Source organism: Torulaspora globosa, chromosome 1, assembly GCF_014133895.1.
Source record: "Torulaspora globosa chromosome 1, complete sequence".
NCBI classification, from domain to species: Eukaryota; Fungi; Ascomycota; class Saccharomycetes; order Saccharomycetales; family Saccharomycetaceae; genus Torulaspora; species Torulaspora globosa.
In genome coordinates, this window is record NC_050727.1 from 1,528,045 (window position 1) to 1,556,043 (window position 27,999).

Consider the following 27,999-nt stretch of genomic DNA (forward strand, 5'->3'; position numbering starts at 1 on the left):
GCGGCAATCGATTTACTGAGCTTCTGGTGAATAAGACTTTTCAATCTCGCTGCTTATGCTGATTTTTACTCTTCTGTAAGTATATCCTTTATCAACCAGTTAAGTTCTTCCCGTGTACCTATATTTCGCTCGTCAACCGGAGTGAAGTTTGGCTTACCTTCTGAAAAGTCCGGCAAGTCGTCAATGCTGCTTTTTCTAACCACTAGCTCATCGTCATTGACCAAATTGACGTTGGGCAAGCTGTAAAACGCTCCGGTCGGTTCAACTAGATTAGGAAAAATTGTGAAACACTCGTAAAGATCTTCGTTAGTGAGGCGAATAGTCTTGGTGTTTGCTTGGTCAGCCGGATCTACCTCTTCATCCTTGGCAACGGGCTCATACATTCCATTGTCCTTAATGTCATAATACTCTGAATACTTTTTCCTACGGTACCGGACCGTGTTAATGGCTGATTCTATAATGTTCTTCAGATAATTATCCAGGGCAAGCAGTAAAAGCTCAACGCATCCCGTATCGACGGCCCCAACTAGGCCATGTTCTCGCGCAATCCCGACCATGCGCAGAAATAGTGATTCTGTATCAGGCAGTGCAAAACTGTCTGTTGCAAGCGGTGCATTAAAGCCATTCATAATATCTTGAGACCATTCCAGCGGTGTTTTTAAGTTGTTTGCCTTTACTCTTTTTAAAGTTTCAGGATTGATGACAATCGGTATCTTCGGTATCATATTTAGTCGTGCCTGAAGCACAGATGACAGGACGAAACCTCTCTTACCTGCTTCTTTCGTAATATCTTTCAGTCGTTGCCTATCGTCAGATGGTAACGACATGACTATCTTCTTGTAATTCTCAATTTGCGAGTTATGTCTATTCGCTCTTTTCAATTTGCTGCCCAGGGAACCACCATTTCCAAAACCCCACGTACCGTCCGCCAAATTGCCCATTAGCGGCGAATCCTTGAGCGAGTTTGTGAAGATCCCCAGAAGCAGCTGGTTATGCAGTCGTACGAGCGCCGGCTTGCTGTGAACAGTACCATTTGCGGCACTGGATGCGAATAAAAGATCTAATTCGTTGCAAAGCTCCTTCCTGGATAATTTTCCCAGAATAAACAGGCTAATCACCTGCGCGTATTTATTCCAGTGATCTTTACCCAGCATAGAGCTCATATCCGACACCATGCACTCTAAATCAATCCTTTGGTTGCTAAAATCCTGTCTTTTGACATCATTTTCACCAAGTGTCACATTATCAGAACCAGTCATCGCGGAACTAGTACGCTTTAAATTGACAGTAGATCGGCTTTCGCCGCCCAAAGAATCTGAATCAGCGATGTTAAACTGGCCTGGAGACGCTCCATTGGTCTGAACTCGACTCAGCGACATGATATGTCCTTATCGCTAAAGCTATAACCTTCGTCACGTGATACCGCTCGAGAAGTGTCAACTTCACTTCTATATGCTTCACAGGCAGTGGAGAAGGCTCACTGAGAAAACGGGAGCTCCGGCAGCGGCTGTTGAAAGCTAGTAGAGACCACTGGTAGTGATCGCGGGAACAGCTGGATGCTTTCTCTCTCTTCTTATTACCGCTCAATCTAGTGAGCTTCCCTTTTGACACTTAGTGGGAATTTTTCCAATTCGCGGACTCTCGAAATCTGCTCGTTCAAAGTGATGATAATACCGATTTGACAAAGCTAGAGCTTTCTGAATCGCCGATAGTCGTTAGTTATATATTACAATTGGCATCGTAAGGTGATCGGGCTAGGTCAGGTTCTTGAGAAACTGCGAATCTACCATGGCATTGTAGTCTGAGCTTTGATCCCCTAAGCGCGATGGAGAAAACGACAGTGATGATACACCGACGTCGGACTGGAGTGCCGTCTGTTTCTCGAGCTCTGCAATGCGTGCGCTATATTTTAATGCCTCTCTTTCCCTCATGGAATTGCTATCTTGTAGCTTCAACTCCAATTCAAACACCTTGCGTGTCAGATCATGGATCTGTCTCTCCTTGTCTATGGCATCGTCGACCAACTGCGACTCGAGGTTGGACACTTTCTGTCGCAGTTGAACTGCGTGCTGACTCAGTTCGCGCAGCTGTTGGTATTTCGCATACAGCTTATAGTAGTTATCGTAAAGCTTCTTGGAGTGTTTCAGCTCGTCGATAAGCTCTGACCTTGTCTGCAGGTACTTTTCGCGGTAGCCCTGTTCCTTTGCCTGAAACTGGGCCTGCCTCTCCCCGAATTCTCGATTAACATCCTCTAGCATCTGTTCATTCCGCGATAGCTGGTCCAGAATTTGCAGGTAGTCCGCAGTATAGTCCTTCTCCTTCGTCTGCTTGAGCGGCGACGGAAACTTGCCCGGTATTGGCACCTTCTCCGTCGAGTTGGGAGGTCTTTTGTTCGAGAAAGAACTCTCGAACAGCTTTGACACCACTGGGTCGTCTCGCCGAGGTGACTGGAACCTGATACTAAACTCGTCGTCGTCGAATGTATCTCGGTGTTTCTTTCGTCGCCCGGCAAACGTATCAGTAGCCTCTTCTTTGGGCCTTCTGAGTTCCTCAAACGGATTCAGCAGCGACTCTGCTGACCTGCTACTCAGTCGGCGTCTCGGTACTTGATCAAAGCTGCCGTCAGGAGATGGAGGCAGCAGGTCATTTCGCCTGTAGAACGTAGAGCCTAGTTCGGACCACGAATTCGATCTGATCAACGGTGATTCGCTACTCCCCCCAACATGCCGTCTGCTACGCTTATAATTGGTGTCATCCTGGGCAAATTCCCTATACTTTCTTGATGGTGATACTCGTGAGCCGAAAAGTGCATCCATCGTCCATCTGTACAGTCCAGCGTAACCACCGTCCGTGCTATCCTGCGATTCATCACTGTTATTAGCACCATTAGACCACAACATTGGATTCAGCCGCCTTCGGGCGCTATATACTCCTCTTACTGGATTAAAGCCTCTAGCTAATCGCTGTTTGTGTCTGTGAGCTGAAGTATAAACAAAAGCACACGCTACTAGATGAGCGCTAAACACACAACAGCGTCTGAAATGAACGAAGAAGCTGTCGAGCAAAGATGTCTGTGGACCAGCGATGATGGCTACAAGCTGCTTATGCGTGTGGATCAAGACGAGCGCTGTCGCTTTTGCGTGGTGCAAGACAAGGGGAGCATAGTGCTTCTGGAATGGGAACACGACGTCAAGACGGCGGAAAACGTTTGCTGCTGCAATGTAACGAGCCGAGTGGTTGCTCTCACGCTGTCAAGCTTGTCTGAAATGGCTTAAGCTCGGTTTATTGCGACTATGTGACCATCAGCGACAGCCAGGCAAAGGTCAAGACAGAGTTGGTGATTGAGGTCGATTTCCCCGTGTCAGCAGTCTATCTGCTATGGAATAACGGAATCATTCTAATTCGAGAGCAATCCCTGGCTCATTTACGCATTTTCGACACTGGCCGTGCCCGCTACCTGGGGTACATCACCATGGTCAGTAGCAGCAGCTTAGCAGAGACTGTGAGATACGATCCCGAAGCCAGGACGCTCTGGGTTATAGCCCGGAAATACGATGACCTGACAAAGAAAAGCACCGCATATCTCAACACTTATGACGTGTCTGGCTTCTTTTGCTTCTACCGCGGGGATTCACGCATTATAGCTTCGCGAAGCCGCTTTCGATTGATGGTCTTGAAATCTTCGTTGAGAAATCCGTCGCTATATACAGCTCCTGTGAGCTGCTGGACAGAACTGTGATCCAATGGTTCATCTATCCCAGAAATCCATGGAGAGAAATCTGGTTCGAACATTTCGCACCACCAGGGCCCGCTGGGCTTCGAGAAACACCGTCAAGTACGCATCTGCAGCCGGCCCTCCCACCACCCACGGTTGAGCTGCCTCGAGAACCATAGCGGGCCATCTAACCTTTACCATATTCTTGGACTATCTCTTACACGTGATTCGCAGCGCTTTAAGCGCTGCGAATATTCGTGTCGAGATGTGTCTCTATGGGGAAACGATGCAAGAAGGCAAGTTTTCGTGTTTGAAGAATGAAGTTGCATCGCATGTTGGTGTTGTTTCTCGGTGGCTAGTTATGTCTTGATCAGATTTGAGATTTTCCCGTTTTGGGATAGTGTACAGAAAGCGGTGGCTTGACACGCTTGGCAGATGCCCGAATTGTCGATGATTCGCCAAGCAGCAGAAGGTGAAATGAACCAGGTTGTGATTCCTTGATTCGACGTGCATTCAGTGCATTTTGGCGTTCTTAGCGACTTTAGCAGTCAAGGTCCTCTCGAAACGCCATGAGCCCCAATCTCCATTTGTGATTGTTTTTTCGCAGTTGAATTTGCAAGTTGTATGCTGGTATCGAGCAGCTTTGCCTCTTCATATAAGAACCTGTGGACTGGCCATACTACTAGAACTCACCGATCACTGATTATAAACTTGCCTCCGGTTTTCACTTATTGATAATACAATTGAAACCTCAGCCTATCAGCGGTAATCCCTCAATCCGTTCGTTGTTTTGCCCAACAGTAAACTACCGGATACACACTCGTTTATATAGAACTGCCCGCCTGATCCGATAGGCTGCCATGGCTAACGTTGAGGATAAACTTGGTTTGAACGTTACAGCAAAGCAGGCTTATTACCCTATTGAGCTTTCCAATGCAGAATTATTGGCACACTACGAAACCATCCAGGAGTACCATGAGGATATCTCAGCTAACGTGCTTTCACAGTCTTGCAAGTTCAAGCCCGATCCGAAGCTGATAGATCAGCAGCCAGAAATGAAGCCCACCGAAACGAGAGACCGAATCGTCACCTTTCTCTTCGAGCTGTCTATCATGTCTCGGGTGACGGATGGAATATTTTACCACGCCGTTCGACTATATGATCGGTATTGTTCGAAGAGAGTGGTACTGGAAGATCAGGCTAAGCTAGTGGTGGCCACCTGTCTATGGCTTGCTGCCAAGACTTGGGGTGGTTGCAACCACATTATAAACAACGTATCCATTCCCACTGGTGGGAGATTCTATGGGCCTAATCCCAGGGCTCGTATCCCTCGTCTTACTGAGCTGGTTCATTATTGCGGCGGGGCGGATGTTTTTGATGAATCGATGTTCATGCAAATGGAAAGACATATCCTGGATACTTTGAATTGGGATATTTATGAGCCTATGATCAGCGATTACGTTTTGAATGTGGACGAAAACTGCTTGATACAATACGAACTGTACAAGAGACAACTCGATCATAACAGGCAGTGGTCTCAGAAGCGCCAATCTCAGGCGTCTAACGACAGTGATGCTACCGTAGATGAACGGATCGTTGAGGATGAAGAAGAAACTAGTGTTTATGAAGAGGATGAGGACGAAGATTTGAACTCGAAGATCCAGCTCATAAATGTGAAGAGATTTTTGATAGATCTAAGTGCTTGGCAATACGAGCTGCTCAAGTATGAGATGTTCGAGGTTTCGCACGGCATCTTTTCGATCATCAACCGATTCAGCGCCGCTGACCATTGTGCGTTCCTCATGACACCATATCCGACAGCTACCAATCAAGCACAGCTGCTCAATTTACTCATAAGCGCTGTCGCTAAGGCCCCAGGGTCGCTGATTGAAGTCTACAAGGAGAAGTCCGGCGTCATGGAGTTCGTAAACAACGTGAAGGAATACAGAACGGAGCTTCAAAAGAAGCTACAACTTGCATCCGCCATGGATCTGTCGAGGAGACGTGCTGCCAACGCTTCGCACTGCTTTGACCAAGGCCACACGGTACCTTCGCCCACCTACTCGCAACACTACACCCCAATGAGAAACACCAACAACTACTCCGACAATAGCATATTCAGCACCATGGATCAATCCTCCCCAATCACGCCGCAGATGTACAGCTTCGGCCAGTACGCGAACGACAGTGCATGCGCTAGCACACTTAGCGTGAACAGCATACCGAACAAGAACTACAGTAAAGACGACTCAAAAACTGCCTTCAATGAATGCAGCAATAAGGAGAACCAGATGCCATTGCCGCATCAAATGCCACCTAGGGCAAAATTCATCAACAACGGGATGTTTGTGTCCCCCAGCGGCACCGTAAACAGCGGGAACTCGAGCAATCGGTCCTCACTCATCTCGCTAGCAGTCGCAAACGTCAACACCATGGTCTGAAACCAATTGCGCCACACATAGGCTCTCTTATAACTGACTAGGTATATATCTTCATAATCGGTATACTTGTCACTCTGAACGAAGACATTCCCGATCAAGAAGTACCTGGATTTCTACTTAAGCAGGATGGTGAACTTAGCCACGGAAGACTATGTCACAGTACTCTAGAGAATAGTCGGCAAAATGGTTCCTTCCTCTACATTCGTTGCGTGGGTCATGTCGGCTGCCGGAGCGGTGCTCGCGGCGAGCGACAAGAGTTCTTTGGCCGGTACGTGGTCCTCGAAGTCGAACCAAGTGTTTACGGGTCCCGGATTCTACGACCCTGTAGATGAGCTGCTGATAGAGCCATCTCTGCCTGGAATCTCCTACTCGTTTACAGAAGACGGTTATTTTGAACAGGCATCTTATCAAGTTTCCGGGAATCCCAGAAATCCTGCATGCCCCGTGGCAGCGCTGACGTTCCAGCACGGTGAATACGAACTCCAGGACAACGGGACTCTGATCCTGCGTCCGATCGCGGTCGATGGGAGACAACTGGTGAGCGACCCGTGCAACGACAAGGGTGTCTCCACATATTCCAGATACAATGAAACCGTGACGTTCAACTCCTTCAGTGTTCAAATCGACGACTACCATGGTATCTACAGTCTGCAGCTCTACCAGTTCGATGGATCTCCGATGCAACCGCTGTACCTTGCGTACAGACCGCCCATGATGCTGCCCACGGAGACCCTGAACCCAACTGCTACCTCTGACGCCGCAAAGAGCACTGGCTCCGCCAACGGTAAGCGATCGCTGAGACAGTTCGTTAGAAGAAGTCTCGAGAACAAGTACAAGACAAATGCGGTGAAGAAGACACCGACAGGCATGCTGAACTCGGATACGTTCTGGTATCTCTCTGCCGGCATGGTCGGCATAGGTTCTTTGCTTTTCCTGTCGAGTTAGACAATATTCATCTATCGGGGGATCTGCATGTTATATCAAGCATTTTACGTGCTTATAGGCTCGGTCTAGGCCTAAAATTTTAAACAAAACTGGTGGATAATCTAAACGCATTCGGTAGATAGATATAGTAGGATTAGAGCTGTAAAATAATCTATCTTATAACTACTTGGGTATTAAACCGTTAAGATCGGTATAGATCACGTGGTCATGAAGCGTATACCAGTCCATACTATAAGGCGGAAGCACTTCTCTCCTATCCAACTGCAAGGTTTAAGTAGTCTGTATAGGTAAGCTGGGGATTTACTAGGTTGCAATGTCTGTCACGACGATTGGAGAACTAGATCTTTTGATTCAGAAAGCTACGAGCGAAAGCATTCCGAATGGTGAGCTGGATTTACCTTCAGCGATGGAAATATCCGATGTGGTAAGGTCTCGTAGAGTATCGCCTAAAGACTGTATGAGATGCTTGAAGAAGAGAATCATGGCCACTACATCCAATCCGAATACTCAACTGGCATCGTGGAAACTTGCTGATATTTGCATAAAGAATGGTGGGATTCCCTTTATTAAAGAAGTGTGCTCCCGTGAATTCATGGATACCATGGAAAATGCCATTCTCAAGAGTCATAATAACAGTGAGCTAGAGGAACTGGTTACAAAGCTATTTTACGAGCTTTACGTTGCATTCAAAAATGATTCGCAGTTGAACTACGTCTCAAGAGTGTACGAGAAGTTACAGGCACGAGGCGTTCAATTTCCGCAGTCGGGCTTGGATCCAACGAATTCCATGGCTATGTTCGATTCGCGTACTCCCGCAGATTGGGTTGATTCAGATGCGTGTATGATTTGCTCGAGGAGATTTACGCTGATAAACCGGAGACACCATTGCCGATCCTGCGGCGGCATCTACTGTCAGGAGCACTCGTCTCGTCGAATCGATCTCCCGGACTTGGGTATCTACGAACCTGTGAGGGTGTGTGATAACTGTTATGAAGATTATGACTTAAAGAAGAGTAGCACCAGCGGAAAGAAAAAGCACCACAGCAAGAGGAAGAAAAAGGCTCGCAGTGACGATTACGATGAAGAAGAGCAGCTGAGGAAGGCCATTGAGCTCTCTCTCAGGGAATCCAAGGGGAGCATCGAGCCCATCGTGCCGGTTATGCAGGGCAAAGCCGAGCCACAAGTACAGTCGAAAACAGTTGAGGAGGAAGAAGACCCTGATCTTAAGGCTGCAATCGAAGCCAGTCTAAAGGAGGCCGAGGAGGAAAGAAGGAGAAAAGAGACATATGCTGCACCGGCCCAACAATCCCAACAGAAGCCGGTTTCTGCGTTGGGTGAGACTCCCACGACCCCAAATTTTGATTTGACAACGAGCGAAGAAGAGGATATTCATCTCTTCGCATCACTGGTGGAGAGAATGAAGACACAGTCCGCAACAGAAATACTCGAGGATAATCAACTTGCGAAGCTTTATCAAAAAGTACTCGGTACCAGACCAAAGTTGAACAACGCATTAAATGACTCGGTGCGGAAGTACAACGCTCTAATAGACATGAACACAAAAATTTCCGATATCATGACGATATACGATACTCTACTGGAAAGACAGTTGAATAGCATTAACCTGTCAGACCGTTATTCTGTTCCTCAAGCCCCTTCAGATCCATACTCGTATTATCAAGAGAATTCTGGTGCTTACCATCAGAGAGAACAGTCAAGTCATTACCAGCAACACATTGCACTGCCAGCGACGTCACAAACGCAGCAATCACAGCTTCCAGCAAAACAACAAGCCGGCGACCGCCTGCCTGAGTCACATCTAAACCAGATTAAAGAAATCGATTTATCTCCAAGCCAACAGACCAATGCATTACACCTCCCATCTGAACCTCCGTATCCTGTGGCAGAGGACGACGAAGCAGTACCTGGGGACCGTCTGGATCCAATATCTAACGAACTGGATGAAAGGGTCACCAGGCCTGAAACCTTAGCGACATCATCAAACTCAAGCCGAAAGCTTTCGAATGGCGCACCCTATCCTATGGAGGATGATGAGTCTGAGCATGTATCTCAGCCAAAAAACTCTATCACGAATTATAACTTCCCGACAGTACCGGTGCGCAAGATTGTACAATCAGAGCCATCACCTGGCATACAGGAAAATGTCCCTGCGCCTTCGCAATCAGAGGAGAAACTGCTCATTGAGCTATGACAAACACTGCTTGTAAGGGTATTTCTTCACAACCATTGGTTTCATAATAAATGATGAAAATGCCACTTTTCAGGCAAATTGCATAAAGATGTCCATCGCAGAATACCAGGACGATGAAACATTGGTAAGTAAATAATGACACCAGTTTTAAGTTACGTACTTTACTTTCAAATGCTTACTTCTTCTGTTTCTAGACCGCAGTCAATGCATCTTCTTCGCAGAACTTGGTAACCGTCATCGTTGGTTCCACCATCTATCGGAGCGCTAAAGTTGTGTACATGTGCCTTTCCATGCTTTCTTTCCTTAAGCCTTGTTGTAAACTCTTGTGCTCTAGTTTTCATCCTCATTTTAAGCATTTCTTGCTGGTATTTCTTCTCACGTCTCTGTGATTTGCCCTCTTCTCGTCTATGCCACTCCTTATCGAGACCTTCTTCGCTACCCCATTTCTTGAATGCAAACCGTTCCACTTCGCATCTGACAAAGAGCTGCATCCTTGCAAATGTGCCTGAATGCGGGTTTGGCTTTTCCATCTTGTGGAAGAGCTCAGGATCGTTGAGCTCTGGGTCGGTGAGAAAGTAGTCCTCCTTGCATTCAGTTTTAGTGAGTAACGAGTACTTTTCTGGATGCTGTTTAACGCATGACTTACAGACCTTTAGCTTGAATATATCATCCATCACAGGATCCATCTCAATGTTAACTTGACATTCGATGCACTTCGGCGCCTGCGAAATGTGCTCTGGAGGTGGAGCATTCTCGTAAAGATGTCTTCGTTCCTGCTGCTCCCTTTTCCAATCTTCCAGAGTCTTTTGCTTCTTGCTTCCAAAGCCGTCATCACCATCATCAAATCCTGATGGCCTGTCCTGTGGATTTATATAACCACCGTTGAGATTTGTCATCGTGGCGAAATCATACTCGATATAATCTCTAGTGCGTATCGAGGGCTTAATCCTCTCCAGAGGCCTGCTGGTATTCTCACTTAACGTCTTATCATTGGCTTGCAGACTTGGTGGTGCTAAAGCTGTAGAGTCTCTCTTGCGGCCGGCTTCATCAGCAGCAGAGTCATCTTTAGGACGACCATTTCCCTTCGGCAGCTCCCTCTCTGATGCACTCTCTGGGACACTGGCCTTGGCATTCCTTTGCTCAATTTGCTGGAGCTGATTGTCTTTAAGTATACCTCTTTGCTTGAGCCTCTCTAAGGCCTTTCTTCTGTTAGCTTCCTAAAGGTGTTAATGGTTAGTAATGTGGTTCCCCAGTTGAATAGTGGAATTAGTACAAACATACAATCCTAGCCTTCTGTTCGGGAGTCATTTCGACAGCAGCTGTTTCTATTGGTTAGCATAGCTTCTTAACAGGTCGCCTCTCGCCTTAAGCTAAGTTCATTAAGTTCGCCATGTACTTATGAAAGAAAGAGATATGTATTCGTATCCGATCCTAAAAGCATCTATTTATCTTACCAGCCTTCCATCGTATAATCGTGTTCTATACTTGGCGTTACGCTGGTAATGAACTTGAGAAATATCACCAAGTACTGATCCACACGCAGCGAATCATCAACGTCCGCTTGTAGATCTTCCCAATCATCAGCACCAGTTTCTTCCTTGTGTTGCTGCTGCTGCTCTTCACGCCTCATTCGCTTGACGTTACGTACCTTATCCAGCAGAATCTTCATAACATTGGCATGTCTGCAGGGATGGATTGACACAGATAGCACCGGTGTCTTGTAAAAGGGAAGCTTCTCTATCGTTGCAGTCTTGGTTCTATAATCAGGCGCTATGTCTTCAAACATCTCCTCTGCGGTCAGCGGCGTCCCATCACTGTCGAACCCTACGATGTACATCTTTGGGACACGATATGACGTGGAGTAAGTGATGTACAGATCATAGAACCTTGCGCTGCGATTCACAGGCAGGTCTACGATATCTTCAATGCCCTCTATTTCCATGTCCTTCATCATTTCATCGATGTCGTCCGTCTCAGCTGGTCCCTGCCGTTCCTCATCCTGTCCAGCAGGCTTTGTGACGCTGTCGACACCTTCCTTAATCCATCCTTCCTGCTCTTCATCGCCATTCCCATCCCCTGCCTCACCAAGGAACACCTCCGTCTCAGTCTCATCAACATTTACAAATTGCTGAGCCCTGACGTTGCTGGGCACTTTCCTCGTCATTAAAAACTGCTTGTTTCTAGGCAAAAAGTCCCTGTAGCTGATATCACTTGTAACCTCGTTCCACGACCATGTAGGAAACATGTTGCTCATGTAGTCGCCAGCTTCCACGAACTCATCCGGTGTTATCTCCCCAGTCGATAGGAACGTCGACTTGTGACTCACGGGAGTCAGATACTCCCTCCAGCTGCTCAAAGTAGATCTTATCATCCGCCAGTACCGAAGCCCTTGCCGTCTATCTTATATAGTCTGTGTGTCTTTGCGGACTGAAGTGATGAGTATAAGGCGAGTTTTAAGTGCTTTGTAGCAACTGTCGAATGGACAAAAGGCTGGCTAATTAGGCATAAAGAGCGTCTTTAGAGTTCCTGAAAGTCGCAGAATCTTGATCAGGGCCGCTGGTTTAGTATAATGACGGTCAGGAAACGGAAGAACAAGAGCAGGATGGCTGACAATGGGAAGGGAGGCGAGTACGATTGGGAAGGGTCATTGCGGGAGAGGAACTTTAATACACAATCTCATCGATTCAAGTCGAGGATCCGGCACGATCTCGACAGTGACGGACCCAGTTCTGAATCAAAAGAGCGTGAAACCTCGCCGGGATCCAATCGGGATAAGGCAAGCAGCAAGACTGGAGAATGCAGCAGCGACAAGAGTTGGAGAGATTCGCGGCGTTTGATGTTTTCCATGGGTACGATCTTGGGGATCCTGATAGCGATCTATTTCGGTGCTCTGCATGTGCATCGGAACAACTACGATCTATTTGATAGTGTGGGAAACCTGGAGACGTTTAGGGACTACCTGGACGACTGGAAGGAGGTCCTGCCACAGAGCGTAAGTAGCTTTCTGACTGACATGCAGAATGGATACTCTTCGAATGCGGGTTTGAAGGATCTGACCGAAAGTTTCGCTGTCGGGAGACAGTTGAGGAAGGAGTATAATCTTACTGCTAAGCATCCGGTGGTGATGGTGCCTGGAGTCATCTCTACCGGTTTAGAGAGCTGGGGCGTGGTTGGCGACGACGAATGCAACAGCGAGCCCCATTTTCGCAAGAGATTATGGGGGTCATTCTACATGCTGAGGACGATGGTGTTGGACAAAGTGTGCTGGCTACGACACATAATGCTCGACCCAGAGAGCGGGCTGGATCCGCCCAATTTCCGATTGCGTGCTGCTCGAGGGTTCGAGGCTGCTGATTTCTTCATGGCAGGTTATTGGATCTGGAATAAAGTGATACAGAATCTTGGCGCCATCGATTATGATCCTGATAAGATGCTGACGGCTGCGTACGACTGGAGATTGGCATACTTAGATTTGGAGAGGCGGGACCGCTATTTCACCAAGTTGAAGGAACAAATCGAGCTGACCCATGAGTTGAGCGGCGAAAAAGTGTGTCTGGTCGGCCATTCGATGGGTTCGCAGATCGTGTTTTATTTCTTGAAATGGGTCGAAGCAGAGGGCGAGAATTACGGCAATGCCGGGCGAGGCTGGACCGACAAGCACATTGACTCCTTCGTGAACGTTGCTGGCACCCTTCTGGGTGCACCCAAAGCGGTTCCAGCGTTGATCAGTGGTGAAATGAAGGACACCATCCAGCTCAACACATTGGCCATGTACGGTTTGGAAAAGTTCTTTAGCCGTAAGGAAAGGCTCGATATGTTACGGACATGGGGCGGTATCCCCTCCATGGTGCCCAAAGGTGGTAATCTGATTTGGGGTGACAGCTCTGTCTCTGTAGAAGATGCTTTGCACAACAGCACTGCATCACTCGGTAGCTTCATCAGAATGGAAGGCATGTCCAATCACTCGACTCTCGACCACAACCTGACCATGCAGGAATCGATCGACATGATGCTAAAGCTCTCGCCCGATTGGCTGCAGAAGCGTGTGGAGGACCAGTACAGTTTCGGCTACGCCAAGACTCCAGCGGAGCTGCAGGAGAACGAGCTTCACCACTCTCATTGGGCAAACCCTCTGGAGGTCCCACTACCCCTCGCACCCAACTTGAAAATATACTGCATCTATGGCGTGGGCAATCCCACAGAGAGGGCTTACGCTTACAAGGAGGTCAACGGTAACAGCTCATTGAACATGACGATCGACTATGAGTCGCCGCAACCGGTTTTCTTCACAGATGGCGACGGTACTGTACCTCTCATAACCCACGCAATGTGTCACAAGTGGAGCGAAGGCGTTTCCCCATACAACCCTGGCGGCTCAAACGTCACAATCATAGAGATAAAGCACCAGCCGGACAGATTCGACATCAGAGGCGGCGCCAAGAGCGCCGAACACGTCGATATCCTGGGCAGTGCAGAGCTGAACGAGTACATCCTAAAGATTGCCAGCGGGTACGGCGACAAGATAGCTTCAAGACAAATATCGAACTTATCGTCATGGATCAGCGATATTGATTTCCCCATGTGAGAAAGAGCCGTCTGGTGAGCTCCAGGGTGTCTACTTTATTCATCGCTACCGTCGATAACATGTCTTCAAAATACTACAAGCTAAGATACGCGAAGTCGCGTCTTGTCCTTAAACGGGCATATTTGGAATAAAGATGCAAGTGAAAAAATAAACAGAGAGAGAAGCCACCTTGCTCGAGCCAGTTGGATCGTTTACTCACCGTGCCAACTTGGTTGATGTTATAGAAGTTGTATAGTTGACGGCATTTCCACTCTCCCAAGGCTTACCGAACTTTAAGCGTAGCGCACCAAACAGAGGCTCGATGCACTTTGACGGGACCGTGACAACGATGACGTTAGAGAGAAGACTACCCCTGGGCGAGTTCTCCAGCTCGAAAGTCAACAAGCTTGGCCGCTTCACGCAATCGCAGCCATTGAAAAGAACCCGACTGCCCTCGATCAAGACTTTGATCAATTGCACGCCGGAACTTCCAGCAATCACAGTGGCCAAGCCGCAGAGCGACTGCCGGGTGGCCAAGAAAGAGAAGCCACGCCGGGACCTGAGTAGCGTCTCCGAGAGACTGCGAGTGAGATTACAGCTGGCCTACTTCAAGCTGAAGACCAACCAGACCAGCATCAAGTTCAAGGAGCTCAAACGCCAGTTCGAACTCAACAGTGAGCCCCCAAGCCGCAAGAAAAGAAGAAAGCTGGTTGTCTCGCAGGGCAATTACAAGACGCCGTTGAAGTCCAACACGGTCCACGACATCGCGAAACCCACCACAGCGAAACCAGACAATTTCCTGCAGTTCCACGACCGCAGCAATAGCCCCGCGACCGCCCACACAACGCCGGTCAATGACTCCAACGCAATTGCACCGCTCCCCGAGAAGCAGAACACGCCGATGAGCGTGAAGGCCGCGAAGTCCCTGCTCCACCTCTTCACCAGCAGCCAGCACTGAGCCCGGCGCCAGTCGTCAGACTACGTTTGTAACTATTATATACCGTACCAGTCATAGCATTAACCAGCATCTTACTGATTTACTTCGGTTTTAGCACTATCACTATGGACTCTCGTATAGATCGTATTATTTTTCAGTCGTATACGAAGGGCATTGCAGATCTCTCGAGAATGATTAAAGCTATAAAACGAACAGATCTGGAAGGCCTAAGGGACCATGTTGGAGGTCAATTCTTCCAGTAAGCAAACTCTGGAAGTGGCTCATTGTAATGAAGTGGTTATCGGTTGCTGTATTGCTCGGCGTGGCCGCTTATGTCTTGAATGCCTTGTATTCGACCTGGCTGCCAACCAACTACATCTTCGATGCCAAGACTTTGAACGAGATCTGTAACGAGGTGCTGTCCAGACACGACAGCAGCTCTGAGAACTACAGCACCGAGGCTCTTTTGAGAGACGTCAGGGACGCATTGGCGCAGCACTACGGCGATAAGTATATCAATAGGTACGCCAACGACGACTGGGTGTTCAACAATGCCGGCGGTGCCATGGGACAGATGATCATTCTACATGCGTCTCTCTCTGAGTATGTGATTCTCTTTGGCAGTGCTGTAGGCACTGAGGGACACACGGGAGTGCACTTTGCGGACGACTACTTCACCATCCTGCATGGAAAGCAGGTTGCAGCGCTGCCACACGCTGCCAACCCGGAGGTCTATCTCCCAGGTATGACCCACCACTTGGAGAGGGGCTACGCCAAGCAGTACGCTATGCCAAGCGGCTCGTTCGCGCTGGAGCTCGCCCAAGGCTGGATTCCCTGCATGCTGCCCTTCGGGTTCCTCGACACTTTCTCGAGCACTTTGGACCTCTACACGCTGGGCAAGACGGTATACTTGACCGGCAAGGACATGGCCAAGAACCTGGTCAAGAACGGTAAATTCTAAATTTCAGATAGTTCTATATATTCAAGATCCAACTTAACTCATCTTATTCCACCGCAGAAGCGTGTACGACAAAGAAAGAGAGGCAGGTACACCGGCCAGCGGTCACAACTGAGCAATGGCTTTGCAAAACAGTGCGCTACGAGAAGTACAAGCGATTCTGCTCCCATCGATGGGCGTTCCTCTGCCACCAGACCACGCTGCCGATGCAGATGCGACGCAAGCCGGCACAGAGACAGACAGAAAGCAGCCGCAGGCAGGCAGCATCCAGCAGCAGTCCAACTCAGCGCCCGTTGCCACCACGGCCACCGCTGAATTCATCCCGCAGATCTTCTACTCGCTGCACCAGATACGGAAGGAACCCAACAACTTCGGAAACCAGCTGGAGACCTCCACAGCGTTTATCAAGCACAGGCTCAAGAGCTGCAAGGCGCTGATAGCCAACGACGAGAACTGCAAGAACCTGCTCAGCAAGACGCCGAAGGAGTGGCACGAGTACATGCAAAACCGCGAGAAAGAACTCCAGATGAAGAGGAAGATGCTAGAGGACCTGAAGAACAAGATAGCAGCGCTGCAAACCGACCATCAGAGCTAGATTTGACGGCTCAATGCCAGCTTTTAAGCCGATGGATATTGGTCACGTGCCTAATTATAAAACCTTTAAAATTTGTCACCTCAGACGAAGCGTTAAAATTTTTCAAATCGGTAGTGTCAGAGAACCGTGAATATTGGCAGGTCAAAGGAACAAATAGTGCCTAGTAGGTGAGTTTAGTGGACTTATAGGAGTTCTTGTTAGCCGAGGTGGCATTTATTGTAAGCTTCTGCCGTTTCCTGATCCAATCACTGGAAATCATCGTTTTTCAAGAATGGCAAGCCCTGCAACGTTGACAGATTTCACCAAGATTCCTTCGATGCCTGGAGTGTCTCCAATGACCCCAGATCAAGCTAAAGGCGGGTTCTGGTCGTCGAATCCAATCTCTAGTTTTTGCATTGATGCGTACAGAAACGTTCATGCTCATAGACAGTCACTGTCACTGGTGAACCCCGGTACAGTGGAAAATCTCAACAAAGAAGTCGCCCGTGATGTGTTTCTGTCACAGTACTTTTTTACTGGTTTGCGAGCCGATCTCAATAAGGCATTCTGTTTGAATCCAGCGTTTCAAACTTCTCACACTTTCTCAATGGGGTCCAGTGCCCTGCCAAGCTATGCGTTCTCCGCTTTGTTTGCAGATGACAACCTGTTTGTTCAAGGTAACCTTGATAACGAATTCTCACTGTCCGGAAGATTGAACTACGGTTGGAATAAGAACAACATTTCTAAAGTCAACCTACAGTTGGCTCACGGACAGCCAACTATGTGTCAATTGGAGCAAGACTATCAAGGCTCTGATTTCTCATTAAACTTCAAGACTTTGAACCCATCGATCTCTTCCAAGGGCTTGTTCAATGGCGTTGCTGTAGGTTCCATATTACAGAGCATCACCCCACAACTATCGCTAGGTTTGGAACTTTTGTACTCCAGAGGCCAAGGAAACGCGCCAGCCGACGCTGGCGTGTCATATTTGACCCGTTATGTCTCTGCTAAGCAAGATTGGATTTTCTCGGGTCAAATGCAGGCGAACGGTGCCCTGATTGCCTCTTTTTGGAGGAAAGTGGCTCCTAACGTCGAGGCAGGTATTGAAACCACTCTACAGGCAGGTATGGTCCCAATCACCGACCCAGTTGTCGGTACGTCGATTGGTATTCAACCAACTATCGAAGGTTCCACTACCATTGGCGCCAAGTACGAATACAGGCAATCTGTTTACCGTGGTACCGTCGACAGTAACGGTAAGGTTGCTTGCTTCCTAGAGAGAAAGATCCTGCCCACTTTGTCAGTGTTGTTCTGCGGTGAAATTGATCATTTCAAGCAAGAGAGCAAATTGGGATGCGGTTTGCAATTTGAAACTGCCGGTAACGAGGAACTGTTAATGATGCAACAAGGTTTGGATGTCAATGGCAACCCACTGCAGGCTCCATCTCAAGTTTAAGCTTGATGGGAATCTCTGATATAGCTGTACATAGTTCTATATTTCTCCCCCTCATATATCTGAACTCCCTCTAATGAATGCAAAGCTTTCCATCGAATTTAAATGCAAATCTGAATCCTAGTCGCCTCTTCTCGTTACATTCACGGGAATCTCGTAGTTATGCCATGTGGGTACCGATGAGAAACGCTTGGCCCCGAGAGAGGAGAACCTTTTCGATAATGACAAGGACTGTTCCTCGAAATTGGGCGGTTGATAGCAGCTGAGTCTTCTGAGCGAATGGTGCTCGCCCATTTTTTCCGACTTGGAACCTCTATATGAATGATATGACGATGGTTTGAAATTTTCCATAGCCTTCTTAAATGCTTCATTGATGGCGCCATCTTGCAAATTATCTTCCGATTCCCGGTTGGCCGCACTGGTCGATTGGTTACCGTTGGGTATTTCTTTCTCTTGCACTTCTTTATTCCCTTCCTCTAAAAGATAGGCTAGATCATCATCCTCGTCCTCTTCCTTGTCGACTTCGTCCTGACCTTTCTTTCCACTCTTCGGCTTGTCCTCTATTACATTGCTCCCATTCCTGGATTTAGTTTCCTCAACTAAATCTGGAATTGCATTAACATCAATCAATGCCGCTCTTCGTCTCTCTGGAGTTTCAGACACGACAGTATAATTGCATATTTTCGAGATTACGGATTCAAATTCCTTGACGGCTTTCGAAACCGCCTCGAACGCCCCAGGAGCTCCTTCTGATGACTCTAGAAATTCGACTTCCCATGACCTATCAGGATTGTAAAAATGAATAATAAAACGCTGTGCCAAACCTGAATTCCTTGTAACCTGCAACCGCGGTAGTATCGGATGAACTATGTTATCCTTGCGTCCCAGAGACAGATAATTCATTTCCTGCTGTTTCTCTGCCGGGCTAGCTTTCGGGGTATAAATTTGGTAGACTTCTAGGACTCCCTTTGCCATTAGAGTTGTGGGCTTCACTCTCACGCTGCCTCGACTTTTGCAGCTAGAGTAGCTAGCGTTGTCACTACTTCTTGTTGCGTCAGAGCTAATGGTCGAACTCGAGTCCCTCCTTAATACGGAATAGCTTCTGACTCGAACATATTCGTATTTGAATAACGATACCCTTTGAGCAGAGAATCTCTGCTTCGTCTTGCGGAGCTCGGGACGGTCAATTGAGCTTCTTCGTATCCGTGAAGGTGAACTGACTGTAGTAGAGGCAGATTGGCGACTATTCTTCTTGGGACTCATCGAGCCACGAAACTTGAATGACTCCTTAAGACTCCTAAGAGTGGTAGATCCTTGTTTCCTACTGGACGACTTGGAGGACTGCAAACTCTCATCAACAGCTACCGGGCCTCTAGTTGAGATAGACTTCATGATATCAGACAGTGAGGAGCTCTTCACGACGAATGGATCTTGCAGCTGGAGCTTTCTTTACTTCCTTTTGTTTACTATCCGCAGATATGGGCAGAACTAAGTTTGCTGCTATACTGCAAGATCTCTGTGTATATAAGCAGGCAATAAGATTCTAACCTTCCAGCAGCCACAATGTTCAGAGTGATGTATAAGCACGGTTTTCATTAGGTACCGGAGCTTAGAGTCAATTCGAAACTCTTCCCTCTGGTTGCAGATTGTCTGATCGTCCCTCATAGAAACAAGATACGATGAATCAAGAAGAAGCATACACTGCGAAGAGTACCTCTTGTCCCTCTATTTAGGACGTCGATTGCCCCGCTGGTGTCTTCACCAAAATATCTTCTACCTGTTTGAATCTATCTCGGTATAGATTAAGCGATGACCTTGATATTTTCGTTTCTTGCTAATCTATATCACATAATTCCAGTTTACATAAGAGATTTAAAAGTTCACACTCAATCGTGAGAGTAAATGGGACACTTGGAGGTGTCTTAACTAAATAGAAGTCCTCTGGCATTTTGACGTAACATGCCTGGAGGAAAGTGTGACGTAAAATCGTTGATCTGACTCCGTTGCAAGCATTAATCAACACGCTTTCTGCCGACTAAATGGTCGGCAATGGCTCTGGTGGCTTCCCAATGGATGATCTTAGGAACTCTCTTTGTCACTTCGGTTTCAAAATCGTAAAGTTGCCTGATGGAAGTGAAGACGATGTGAGAACCCTTGACACCCAATACGGCAGCAGTGCCAGAAAGTTCTTTATCGTCTGGGTTGAAGCCATCGTTGTCGGCACGAGCATCACTGATCAGAGCTTGCTGGGCCTCGATGAAACCGATGGCCTTAATAGCGAATCTCGTGGCTCTCGTTCTGTCAATTGGCGATGGTAGACCACCCTGCTGGATGTGACCTGGGATAGCAGACTTGGCGTCGAATCTGCCTTCAGCCTCAGCTGTCATAACTTTTGCCAAGGATTCCGCGCTCAAAGCCTTAGATGCATTGGTGCTCTTTAGAATCAATTTACCGAATCTTCCTCTGCCTTCAGCTTTAGCAAAAGATTCTGCTAGAGTCTCAATATCCTGCGAGAGCTGTTCCAGAGAAATGCCTTCCTCTGGAACATATGAGGCCTGGGCGCCAACGGCCAAAGCGGCGCAGGTCGCCAAGAACCCAGAGTTACCACCTTGTACGTCAACGACAAAGGCTCTGCCTCTGGTTGAGGATGCAGATTGTTTGATGACATCACAGTATTCCATTAAAGCGTTAAGAGCTGTGTCGCTACCAAGCGAGTATTCAGTGCCTGGCACGTTGTTAGACAAAGTTGCTGGAATTAACACCATTGGAATTCTGAAAGCAGCATAACTGTCTCTTGCCCTTTCAAGTTGATGTAGAGAGACGAAGGCCTCGAAACCACCGACGATAACTAAGCCATCGAATTGATACTTTTGGAAATAGTATGCAATCATACCAATATCTGCATCCTCAGGAGTGACTCTGTTGGTACCGATCTCGGAACCACCACGACTCTGCCATCCCAACATGGATTTCCAGTCTAGGGAACGAACACTTTCGTGTCTAGCCAAACCAGACCAACCATTGTAGATTGCGTAAGGTTTGTGACCTTGAGACATACAGTATGTGGCCATCGAATACACGGCAGAGTTAATACCACCAGCCGGTGCGCCGACGTTAACGATAGCAATCTTTAGTCTCTTGTCAGCTGGCAGCTTAGGCTCATTGTGGTCAGCGGAATTGATCGCCATGAAGTTGTTCAAATGCTCGACGAATTCGGTGTCTCTCAGAGCCATGGCCTTCTTGAAATCCTTGGCTTTAATGGCGTCGGCAACAGACTTGGTTAACTTGACTGACTCAACAAGTGGTTTACGGGTGATTTTGTTCTCATTGATGGCAATCAATGGAGATGGTGTATCTGGTGTAGAATCTAGGACAGCGTTGACGGCTTCAACACCTTGTAGAGTAGCCAGGATACGGTCGTAAGCGACTGCTGTACCACCTCTTTGGACGTGACCCAAAGTAGTGATTCTTGTGTCTAGACCTAATCTATCAACCAACACTTTGTGAACATCAGCAGAGGAGATTGGAGTTAAATCGTTAGCAATGGCACCCTCAGCAATAATCACAATGGTAGTTCTCTTACCTCTCTTTCTGTGCTTAGAAACGATGTCACACATTTGATCTTGCCACTCGCGAGATGAGGCAGGCTTTTCTGGAATCAAGATGTAGTCGGCAGAAGTAGCGATACCTGCCAACAGAGCTAGCCAACCACAGTTTCTACCCATGACTTCAACGACAAAAGCTCTCGAATGCGAGTTAGCGGTGGCTTCAACATAATCGATAGCTTTACAGATTCTGTCCAAAGCAGAGTAAGCACCAATTGTAGCGTCAGTGGTAGACATATCGTTATCAATCGAACCGACAGTACCACAAATGTTCAAATGCTTGTATCTGCTATGTTGCTCTTCCGTGATTCTGTTGGTCTTCAAAAGTTCGTCAATCAACGATGGCCACTCGGATCTGAATAGGTCAGCACCGGTCAACGAGCCGTCACCACCACAGACGATAAGAGCATCGACACCTGCTTCGATCAAGTGCTGAGCACCCAGCAATCTACCTTCACGTTTCTTGAACTCCATACAACGAGCGGTACCAATGTTAGTACCACCTTCGCTGGACCATCCACGAACATCTTCCCACGTGAACTCCTTTATATATTCTGGACCGCCGTGAACCAAGCCAGAATAGCCCTCCATAACAACAAAAGCACGGCAACCTTTGAAAATGGCAGTACGCACAATAGCTCTGACATTAGCGTTCATACCTGGGGCATCACCACCGGAAGTCATCACGGCAATGGCCTTTTTAGGCTTGTTAGAAGAAGCCGGTAGCGAGGGATACGTGTCAGAAGTTGGAACTGCTTTCTTCAAGTCAGTATAGGATGGCACCTTGGATACAAGAGACGAAGTGACTGACTCGTCTGAAGTAGGAGGGCGCGTTGGCATAGTGCTAACAGCATTCTTGGTGGAGGTAACACCGACGACATTACCCAATGGGTCCAAGGTATAAAGTTGCATTGGAAAAAGGTCAGTTGGGTAGGCTTGACGAGGTAGGTTTTCTTCCACTAGATAGTTCTTGTTTTCTTGGATATTAGCAGTGTTGAAGACAAGGGATTCGTGAACAGAAGCTCTCCAATCTTGAGTAATAGTAGTCGATTTCAATTGCTCGTATTGAGCTTCAGCAACCTTTTGCTTGATCTCATCGATTTCTAGATCCAGCTTCAAAGAGACAGCGCCATTGAATAGCAAAGTCGAGTTACCAGATATCGAACGTCCCTCTAGCTGCAAAAAATCACCATAAAATTTGACAGTCTTCTCAAACGCTTCTTTGGAGTGCGCGGTTAGAGTACAGTACGATGTACCATTAACCAAAGGAATATCAACCGTCATCTCTTGTTATTCTATGGTCTTAATCCCCTAGTATGTTCAGTTTGGCAAAACTTCGGAAAATACGCGAAGTTAGTGAACTATATAACAAATCGGAAGAAAATAAGCCCACTCGGATATCGATTTGCAGAACGGTGTGGCCTGGGAACAGGAAATCAGGTATATCGAGATAATTTGTCCCTCTCAAAAAAAAAAACTGTTCGATGCGAACCAGGCAAAAACAGCAAGCTCATTAATCACATCAAGAGACCTTCCTCGCGCTCGTTCACAATACGTGATCGGACTATAAAGCGACCTCGTTTCTTCAGAGCCCTAGTAATGGGATGGTTCTGTGCAAAATCAACCCATACGCATCACCTAACGTGCACCAACTTAATTCTACTAGCCATTCTTCGTCGCCAGTAGCTCTTGCGCGCGATTAGTGGAAGCCCACCGTCAATCACCTCATTTTTCAAGCGTCAAAAGTGGAAGCTGGCATCCCTTTGAATCGAGCAGCCAGACTCAGTGCAATTGGACTATCACGTGACCGTGAATCACGTGATGCCCATTAGCATCTGTCCATCCAATTAATTGCAGCGGCACTTCCCCTCAGGATAGCTTCATCACTGGTAGCCTTCAATTCGTATTCTTGGCTCGCTGTGTAGACGTCGAACGAGGCCTTTCTGAGCGGTACACCTTCGGCGGCTAACCTACTCGGCGGCTAATCCTTTTGGCGGCTGTCCGGCTTGTCTTCAAACCAGCAGGGAGCTGACCAGGACTGTTGCCACTTGGTTCATGGTTCCTGATTGGGCCGGAATGGCCAAGAAACCTTTCTTAACGGCTGCTTTTACTTCTGTCCTTGTACCGGAAAGTGGTGAGAAAAGAGACAGAATGTAACTTTAAGCGCGCCTTCAATTAAGGGCGGATAAATAAGCTTTATATAGCCGGATCTACAGAACGAGGCCCGATGGGACGATCTCAATGGAGTATCCATCTGGGTCTTTGATAAAAGCCAGATTCTTCATCTTGCCTTGGTTGAATTTAACACCCCAGCTGATCTTATCACCGTAGCGCTGCTCGATCTCGTTACAAAGAACGGCCGGATCGTTGCAGCTAACGCATATGTGACCGTAACCCTGTGGCTTCTCGTTCCCGTTGTGGTACTTGAAGCCTGGGTCGTTTTCGGTACCCCAGTTGTGGGTCAATTCCAGGACACCTTCAATCGACGAAGAATTCTGACCGGAGGGCACGCCGTATGCCAGGAAATACAGAGTGAATTTGGCATTCTCGTGCTCAGATTTTCTTACCAGCTTCATTCCGAGAACGTTCTGGTAGAATTCAAGGGACTTCTCGGCATCCTTGACACGAATCATAGTATGGTTGAACTTGTCGCCAATGTCCTTACGAGGCGCCTCTTCGGTGTCCTTGATGTATTGCACAAGTTCAATCCAATACCCGTCTGGGTCAAGAGCAAAGGCAATGTCCTTCTGTCTGCCATCTGCCATTCTCTTCTTGAAGGAGACACCCTCGGCTTCCAGTCTCTCACAGGTTTTCTTGATGTCAGCGACAGAGAAACAGATATGACCAAAGCCTCTGTGTGGCTCTTGATTCCCGTTGTTAACTCTGAACTCAGGATCGTTTTCGCTGCCCCAGTTGTGGGTCAGCTCAAGAACACCGCTGGTGCCGAAGATTTCAGGTTGGCCTTGCTCGGTCTTGCCAACTTCCTTGGGGAAGGTCAGGAAGTGCAAACTGAACTTCATATCTGGGAAGTCCTTGCTCCCAAGCAAGGTCATACCAAAGTGCTTTTGGTAGAACTCAATGCTTCTAGCTGGGTTCTTGACTCTCACGCATGTGTGGTTGACTTTCAAAGTAGAGTCTTGGGCAGCAGCAGCTATTTTGATTGGATAGTACTTATTTTCAGTAGCCATTGTTCTAGTAGACTGGATCGCACTAATTGCCTGATAGCTCTCTTAAACATCTTTTAGAGGTTTGGGTCCAAGATTGCCAGCTTGAGAACCTTAAGTAGTTTATGCCTTACTAACAGCGCGATGGCTGAGTGAGCGACTTTCAAGAAGAGAGAATTGCTGTTGCGGTGACCGCTACCGTTTACTTTGCTCTCGATTAGCTTAACTGCACTGTATAAACAAGTTATTGATATGGGCTATCGAGCCTTTCTTTTGAAAACTTGCGGGATCATCTCTAGTAACCATGCATCGTCATAAATCGGGATGCAATCTCTCATAAACTCTCTAGATGTTAGCATTAATGTCTGATACAGAACATATTTGCTAGGTTTCCGAGCGCTATCACGCAGTTGCTTGTTCAGAATACTTGACGGATGGACGTAAACGTTGAGGCCTGAAGTACTCTTCTTGCCAACTGTGCGATATCCTGTTGTCCCCAGCTGTGCAATATTAGTGGGGAAGCCTGCGATGAAACACTTCGTTAGCTTTATCGGCAGTTTCTCTGCGACATCTACCTCCTGCCTTTTGGCAATTTCATTCATTGCGACAAGACCCAGTTTCTCGGCACAGTTCCACAACTGGTTTCTAATATTTCGCACCCTGCATAGTGTTTTATACTGGAGCTTATGGTCTCGACACCAGGCTCGGGAATAATTGTAGTCCCTCCATTCCTGGTAGATTTGCAAGTACAACATATGGTCACTGCTCACTTCCCCAAGAAATTCTGAGCTCTGCTCCTTCTGACCAGCAAAAAGGGACATAGCTTCATGCAGCATTGCAACGGTATCCACACATTCCTCGAGTACGCCCTTGCATTGGTCGTGCGTAGCAGACGTGTGTATGACTTTGGCAAACTGCGGTTCGCAAGGAAATTCGCACATAATCCTTCCTAGTCTAGTGATTTTTCCCTTGCTGTTTAGTGCACCTAGCAGGTAGAGATCCTCGAGAGAACTAGTTAATGAAGATATGCTGGGCTTGTCTAACATGGGAAAGTTGATCAGATCGGAAATTCCAAGCGAGAGTAGCAACAATACAACGCTTGATAAGTTGGTCCTTAATATCTCTGGTTTAGGCATCAACTCCAGTTCGTTATAGTACGACCACTTGGTGAAAAGTCGGTAACACTTTCCCGGTCCAACACGCCCCGCCCTACCAGCTCTTTGATCCACAGAGGCCCTAGAGCAGGGAACTGTGACTAACTGAGTCATGCCCGTCGAGGGCACAAACGAATTCTCCTTCACATAACCTGGGTCAATTACAAACTTGATGCCATCGATGGTTAGGGATGTTTCGGCGATGTTGGTAGCCAAAACGATTTTCCTAGAATTTGAAGGTGTCTTGAGGAATATCAGCTCCTGCTGTTCTTGAGGCAGGTTGGCATAGATCGGGGCCAATATCATCGGCGCGATACTGGAACTTACTTTTCCGGCGATTTCTTCAATCTTTTGCCTGGCCGACTCGATCTCCTCCTGACCAGTTAGGAAAACCAGAATGTCTCCCGGTAGAGGCTGAGAGGTGTGAATCTGAAAAATGGTGCTGATAGCTGCCTGAAGGTAGTTAGCCTCCGGCTGTAATGTATAATGAATATCGACAGGATATCTTCGTCCTGGGACGTTAAAGATGGGGCAGCCATTGAAAAAGTGAGAAAACTTCGCTGCATTCATAGTTGCAGATGAAACCAACAGTTTGAGATCTTTTCGATGCAATAAAATATCTTTCAATAGCCCCAAAAGAATATCGGTTGCAAGAGTTCGCTCATGCGCTTCATCGATCATAACACATGAGTACTTTTTAAGCTCTGGATCCACCAGGACCTCTCGGAGAAGCATCCCGTCTGTCATATACTTTAGAATTGTCTTTCCATTAGTTTTGTCTTCAAAACGAATCGAATACCCAACTTCGTTTCCCAGCACAACATTCATCTCATCCGCAACTCTAGAGGCCACCGAGGTTGCTGCAACCCTTCGAGGTTGAGTGACAGCGATTTGCAGCTTACCGGCTTCTGTATACCCGTCTTCAACCAAGTATTGGGGTAATTGCGTAGTCTTACCAGAACCCGTTTCACCAACGATTATAAGAATCTGATTCTCGCGAATGGCTCGCAGTAAGTCGTCTCTGTATTGATACACTGGTAGAAGCTTTCTCGTTTCTTGGAGAGACCTCACTCGATTCTCTTCAATTTCCAGCTTTTCTGCAAGCAAGTTCTCATATTCAGCGTCCTTCTCAGGTAATATGTCATCTTCTTCTTCTTGAGTGAACTCCACCGCAGCATCGTTATCGAACACAAACTCGTACTTATCTGAATCTGGCACAGCAATTTCATCTGTACCTTCTTCTCTGATAGCCTTCTGCAGCTGCCTTTCTTCCCAAACCTGCTGTTTCGGTGTCTTGCGCTTTTGGAAGTAATCATCTCGGTTGCTGAGGGCTTGTCTCTTGCGTCCCACATCTATCTTGCCCTTTCCATCAATATAGTCATCCTGTAATTTGAATCCCACCTCCGGATCCGATTCCTTCTTCTCGAATAACTCGACCAGTTCTCTCTTTAACGCAATATCATCGCGCTCCCTCTGAGTGAGAGCTTCCCAGCCATATTTCTTGACGTCTTCCTCCAGAAGAAGTAGGTCTTTTCTCAAAGCCTCGATTTTCTGAATCTCTCTTCGGCTGAGGTAGTTCTGCCGGGCAAGTAGTCGCAGATCACCAGTGTCCTGTTCCTCCTTGGACGTCCTGTCGTCGCCAAGGTCCACGGTCTCCTCTAGCGACCCGTCTTCTACAGGACTTGCTGCATCTTCACCATCATTTAGGGACTCGAGCGATCTCTTGTATCTTCTCTTCCCTTTCCCAGTCAGGTAGCTTGACATCTGGTCCTCTTTTCTGGTTCACACACCTTTGCTATATTTGACTTGTTTAAATGCTGAATTAAGCTCATCGCGACATCGCAGTACATGCTATCATCAACAAACAAAGAGTCGATAAGGAAAACAGAACCCATTGATCTTCCAGAAAGGAATTCAGTCTTGGACCTGTACTGCCAGTAACCTCTTCTCCCCGATTCTTTCATCTGGACTGCGGTAATTTGGCACATGTATCACACATTAAAAGCAAACATCTATCTCGGCAAACAGTTTGCATCAGTCAGTAGTCCAGATCCATCATCCAGCTTACCTTCTCTTTGAGCTTGATAGCAGACGATACTTCCCTTTATGCCGGAACGAACATCGAGCGTCTCATGCTCTCAGTGCTGTAAACCTCCTCCTTGTGGGCTCATGCATCTTTAATGCTTCATTCCACCGGGTACTCGGCGCTGTGGACGTCTTTGCACCGTTACAGTGCTGAGAGCTTTAGCCGCCGACAGGGAATCGAGGTTCCAAGAA

The 27,999-nt window shown here is 47.5% G+C and overlaps 17 protein-coding genes across 17 annotated transcripts; 9 read left to right on the forward strand and 8 right to left on the reverse strand.

Moving 5' to 3' along the window:
* Nucleotides 1-65: 65 nt before the first annotated feature.
* On the reverse strand, nucleotides 66-1,379 carry HFI1 (Hfi1p; the record flags this gene model as incomplete). The annotated part of the gene is made up of 1 exon (XM_037281824.1): nucleotides 66-1,379. The coding sequence occupies one exon, from the start codon at nucleotides 1,377-1,379 to the stop codon at nucleotides 66-68; it is 1,314 nt and encodes a 437-aa protein (XP_037137719.1).
* Nucleotides 1,380-1,754: 375 nt separating this feature from the next.
* BBP1 (Bbp1p) lies at nucleotides 1,755-2,900 on the reverse strand (the record flags this gene model as incomplete). The annotated part of the gene is made up of 1 exon (XM_037281825.1): nucleotides 1,755-2,900. One exon carries the CDS (start codon nucleotides 2,898-2,900, stop codon nucleotides 1,755-1,757), a length of 1,146 nt encoding a protein of 381 aa, XP_037137720.1.
* A 572-nt stretch (nucleotides 2,901-3,472) lies between these two features.
* Nucleotides 3,473-3,739, forward strand: HG536_0A08630 (uncharacterized protein; the record flags this gene model as incomplete). Its single annotated transcript, XM_037281826.1, has 1 exon — nucleotides 3,473-3,739. The coding sequence occupies one exon, from the start codon at nucleotides 3,473-3,475 to the stop codon at nucleotides 3,737-3,739; it is 267 nt and encodes an 88-aa protein (XP_037137721.1).
* An 836-nt stretch (nucleotides 3,740-4,575) lies between these two features.
* CLN1 (cyclin CLN1) lies at nucleotides 4,576-6,156 on the forward strand (the record flags this gene model as incomplete). Its single annotated transcript, XM_037281827.1, has 1 exon — nucleotides 4,576-6,156. One exon carries the CDS (start codon nucleotides 4,576-4,578, stop codon nucleotides 6,154-6,156), a length of 1,581 nt encoding a protein of 526 aa, XP_037137722.1.
* A 183-nt stretch (nucleotides 6,157-6,339) lies between these two features.
* On the forward strand, nucleotides 6,340-7,101 carry ROT1 (Rot1p; the record flags this gene model as incomplete). The annotated part of the gene is made up of 1 exon (XM_037281828.1): nucleotides 6,340-7,101. One exon carries the CDS (start codon nucleotides 6,340-6,342, stop codon nucleotides 7,099-7,101), a length of 762 nt encoding a protein of 253 aa, XP_037137723.1.
* Nucleotides 7,102-7,414: 313 nt separating this feature from the next.
* Nucleotides 7,415-9,313, forward strand: VPS27 (ESCRT-0 subunit protein VPS27; the record flags this gene model as incomplete). The annotated part of the gene is made up of 1 exon (XM_037281829.1): nucleotides 7,415-9,313. The coding sequence occupies one exon, from the start codon at nucleotides 7,415-7,417 to the stop codon at nucleotides 9,311-9,313; it is 1,899 nt and encodes a 632-aa protein (XP_037137724.1).
* Nucleotides 9,314-9,480: 167 nt separating this feature from the next.
* Nucleotides 9,481-10,209, reverse strand: RAD14 (DNA repair protein RAD14; the record flags this gene model as incomplete). The annotated part of the gene is made up of 1 exon (XM_037281830.1): nucleotides 9,481-10,209. The coding sequence occupies one exon, from the start codon at nucleotides 10,207-10,209 to the stop codon at nucleotides 9,481-9,483; it is 729 nt and encodes a 242-aa protein (XP_037137725.1).
* Nucleotides 10,210-10,763: 554 nt separating this feature from the next.
* On the reverse strand, nucleotides 10,764-11,684 carry ATG3 (Atg3p; the record flags this gene model as incomplete). The annotated part of the gene is made up of 1 exon (XM_037281831.1): nucleotides 10,764-11,684. The coding sequence occupies one exon, from the start codon at nucleotides 11,682-11,684 to the stop codon at nucleotides 10,764-10,766; it is 921 nt and encodes a 306-aa protein (XP_037137726.1).
* A 198-nt stretch (nucleotides 11,685-11,882) lies between these two features.
* LRO1 (phospholipid:diacylglycerol acyltransferase) lies at nucleotides 11,883-13,898 on the forward strand (the record flags this gene model as incomplete). Its single annotated transcript, XM_037281832.1, has 1 exon — nucleotides 11,883-13,898. One exon carries the CDS (start codon nucleotides 11,883-11,885, stop codon nucleotides 13,896-13,898), a length of 2,016 nt encoding a protein of 671 aa, XP_037137727.1.
* A 301-nt stretch (nucleotides 13,899-14,199) lies between these two features.
* NRM1 (Nrm1p) lies at nucleotides 14,200-14,835 on the forward strand (the record flags this gene model as incomplete). Its single annotated transcript, XM_037281833.1, has 1 exon — nucleotides 14,200-14,835. One exon carries the CDS (start codon nucleotides 14,200-14,202, stop codon nucleotides 14,833-14,835), a length of 636 nt encoding a protein of 211 aa, XP_037137728.1.
* Nucleotides 14,836-15,103: 268 nt separating this feature from the next.
* Nucleotides 15,104-15,775, forward strand: ERG2 (C-8 sterol isomerase ERG2; the record flags this gene model as incomplete). Its single annotated transcript, XM_037281834.1, has 1 exon — nucleotides 15,104-15,775. One exon carries the CDS (start codon nucleotides 15,104-15,106, stop codon nucleotides 15,773-15,775), a length of 672 nt encoding a protein of 223 aa, XP_037137729.1.
* A 115-nt stretch (nucleotides 15,776-15,890) lies between these two features.
* Nucleotides 15,891-16,367, forward strand: CSE2 (Cse2p; the record flags this gene model as incomplete). The annotated part of the gene is made up of 1 exon (XM_037281835.1): nucleotides 15,891-16,367. One exon carries the CDS (start codon nucleotides 15,891-15,893, stop codon nucleotides 16,365-16,367), a length of 477 nt encoding a protein of 158 aa, XP_037137730.1.
* A 271-nt stretch (nucleotides 16,368-16,638) lies between these two features.
* Nucleotides 16,639-17,802, forward strand: TOM40 (TOM complex pore protein TOM40; the record flags this gene model as incomplete). Its single annotated transcript, XM_037281836.1, has 1 exon — nucleotides 16,639-17,802. One exon carries the CDS (start codon nucleotides 16,639-16,641, stop codon nucleotides 17,800-17,802), a length of 1,164 nt encoding a protein of 387 aa, XP_037137731.1.
* Nucleotides 17,803-17,919: 117 nt separating this feature from the next.
* INP1 (Inp1p) lies at nucleotides 17,920-19,191 on the reverse strand (the record flags this gene model as incomplete). The annotated part of the gene is made up of 1 exon (XM_037281837.1): nucleotides 17,920-19,191. The coding sequence occupies one exon, from the start codon at nucleotides 19,189-19,191 to the stop codon at nucleotides 17,920-17,922; it is 1,272 nt and encodes a 423-aa protein (XP_037137732.1).
* Nucleotides 19,192-19,811: 620 nt separating this feature from the next.
* Nucleotides 19,812-22,688, reverse strand: PFK2 (6-phosphofructokinase subunit beta; the record flags this gene model as incomplete). The annotated part of the gene is made up of 1 exon (XM_037281838.1): nucleotides 19,812-22,688. The coding sequence occupies one exon, from the start codon at nucleotides 22,686-22,688 to the stop codon at nucleotides 19,812-19,814; it is 2,877 nt and encodes a 958-aa protein (XP_037137733.1).
* A 926-nt stretch (nucleotides 22,689-23,614) lies between these two features.
* On the reverse strand, nucleotides 23,615-24,592 carry HG536_0A08760 (lactoylglutathione lyase; the record flags this gene model as incomplete). The annotated part of the gene is made up of 1 exon (XM_037281839.1): nucleotides 23,615-24,592. One exon carries the CDS (start codon nucleotides 24,590-24,592, stop codon nucleotides 23,615-23,617), a length of 978 nt encoding a protein of 325 aa, XP_037137734.1.
* Nucleotides 24,593-24,825: 233 nt separating this feature from the next.
* PRP2 (DEAH-box RNA-dependent ATPase PRP2) lies at nucleotides 24,826-27,486 on the reverse strand (the record flags this gene model as incomplete). The annotated part of the gene is made up of 1 exon (XM_037281840.1): nucleotides 24,826-27,486. The coding sequence occupies one exon, from the start codon at nucleotides 27,484-27,486 to the stop codon at nucleotides 24,826-24,828; it is 2,661 nt and encodes an 886-aa protein (XP_037137735.1).
* Between the last annotated feature and the right edge of the window lie 513 nt (nucleotides 27,487-27,999).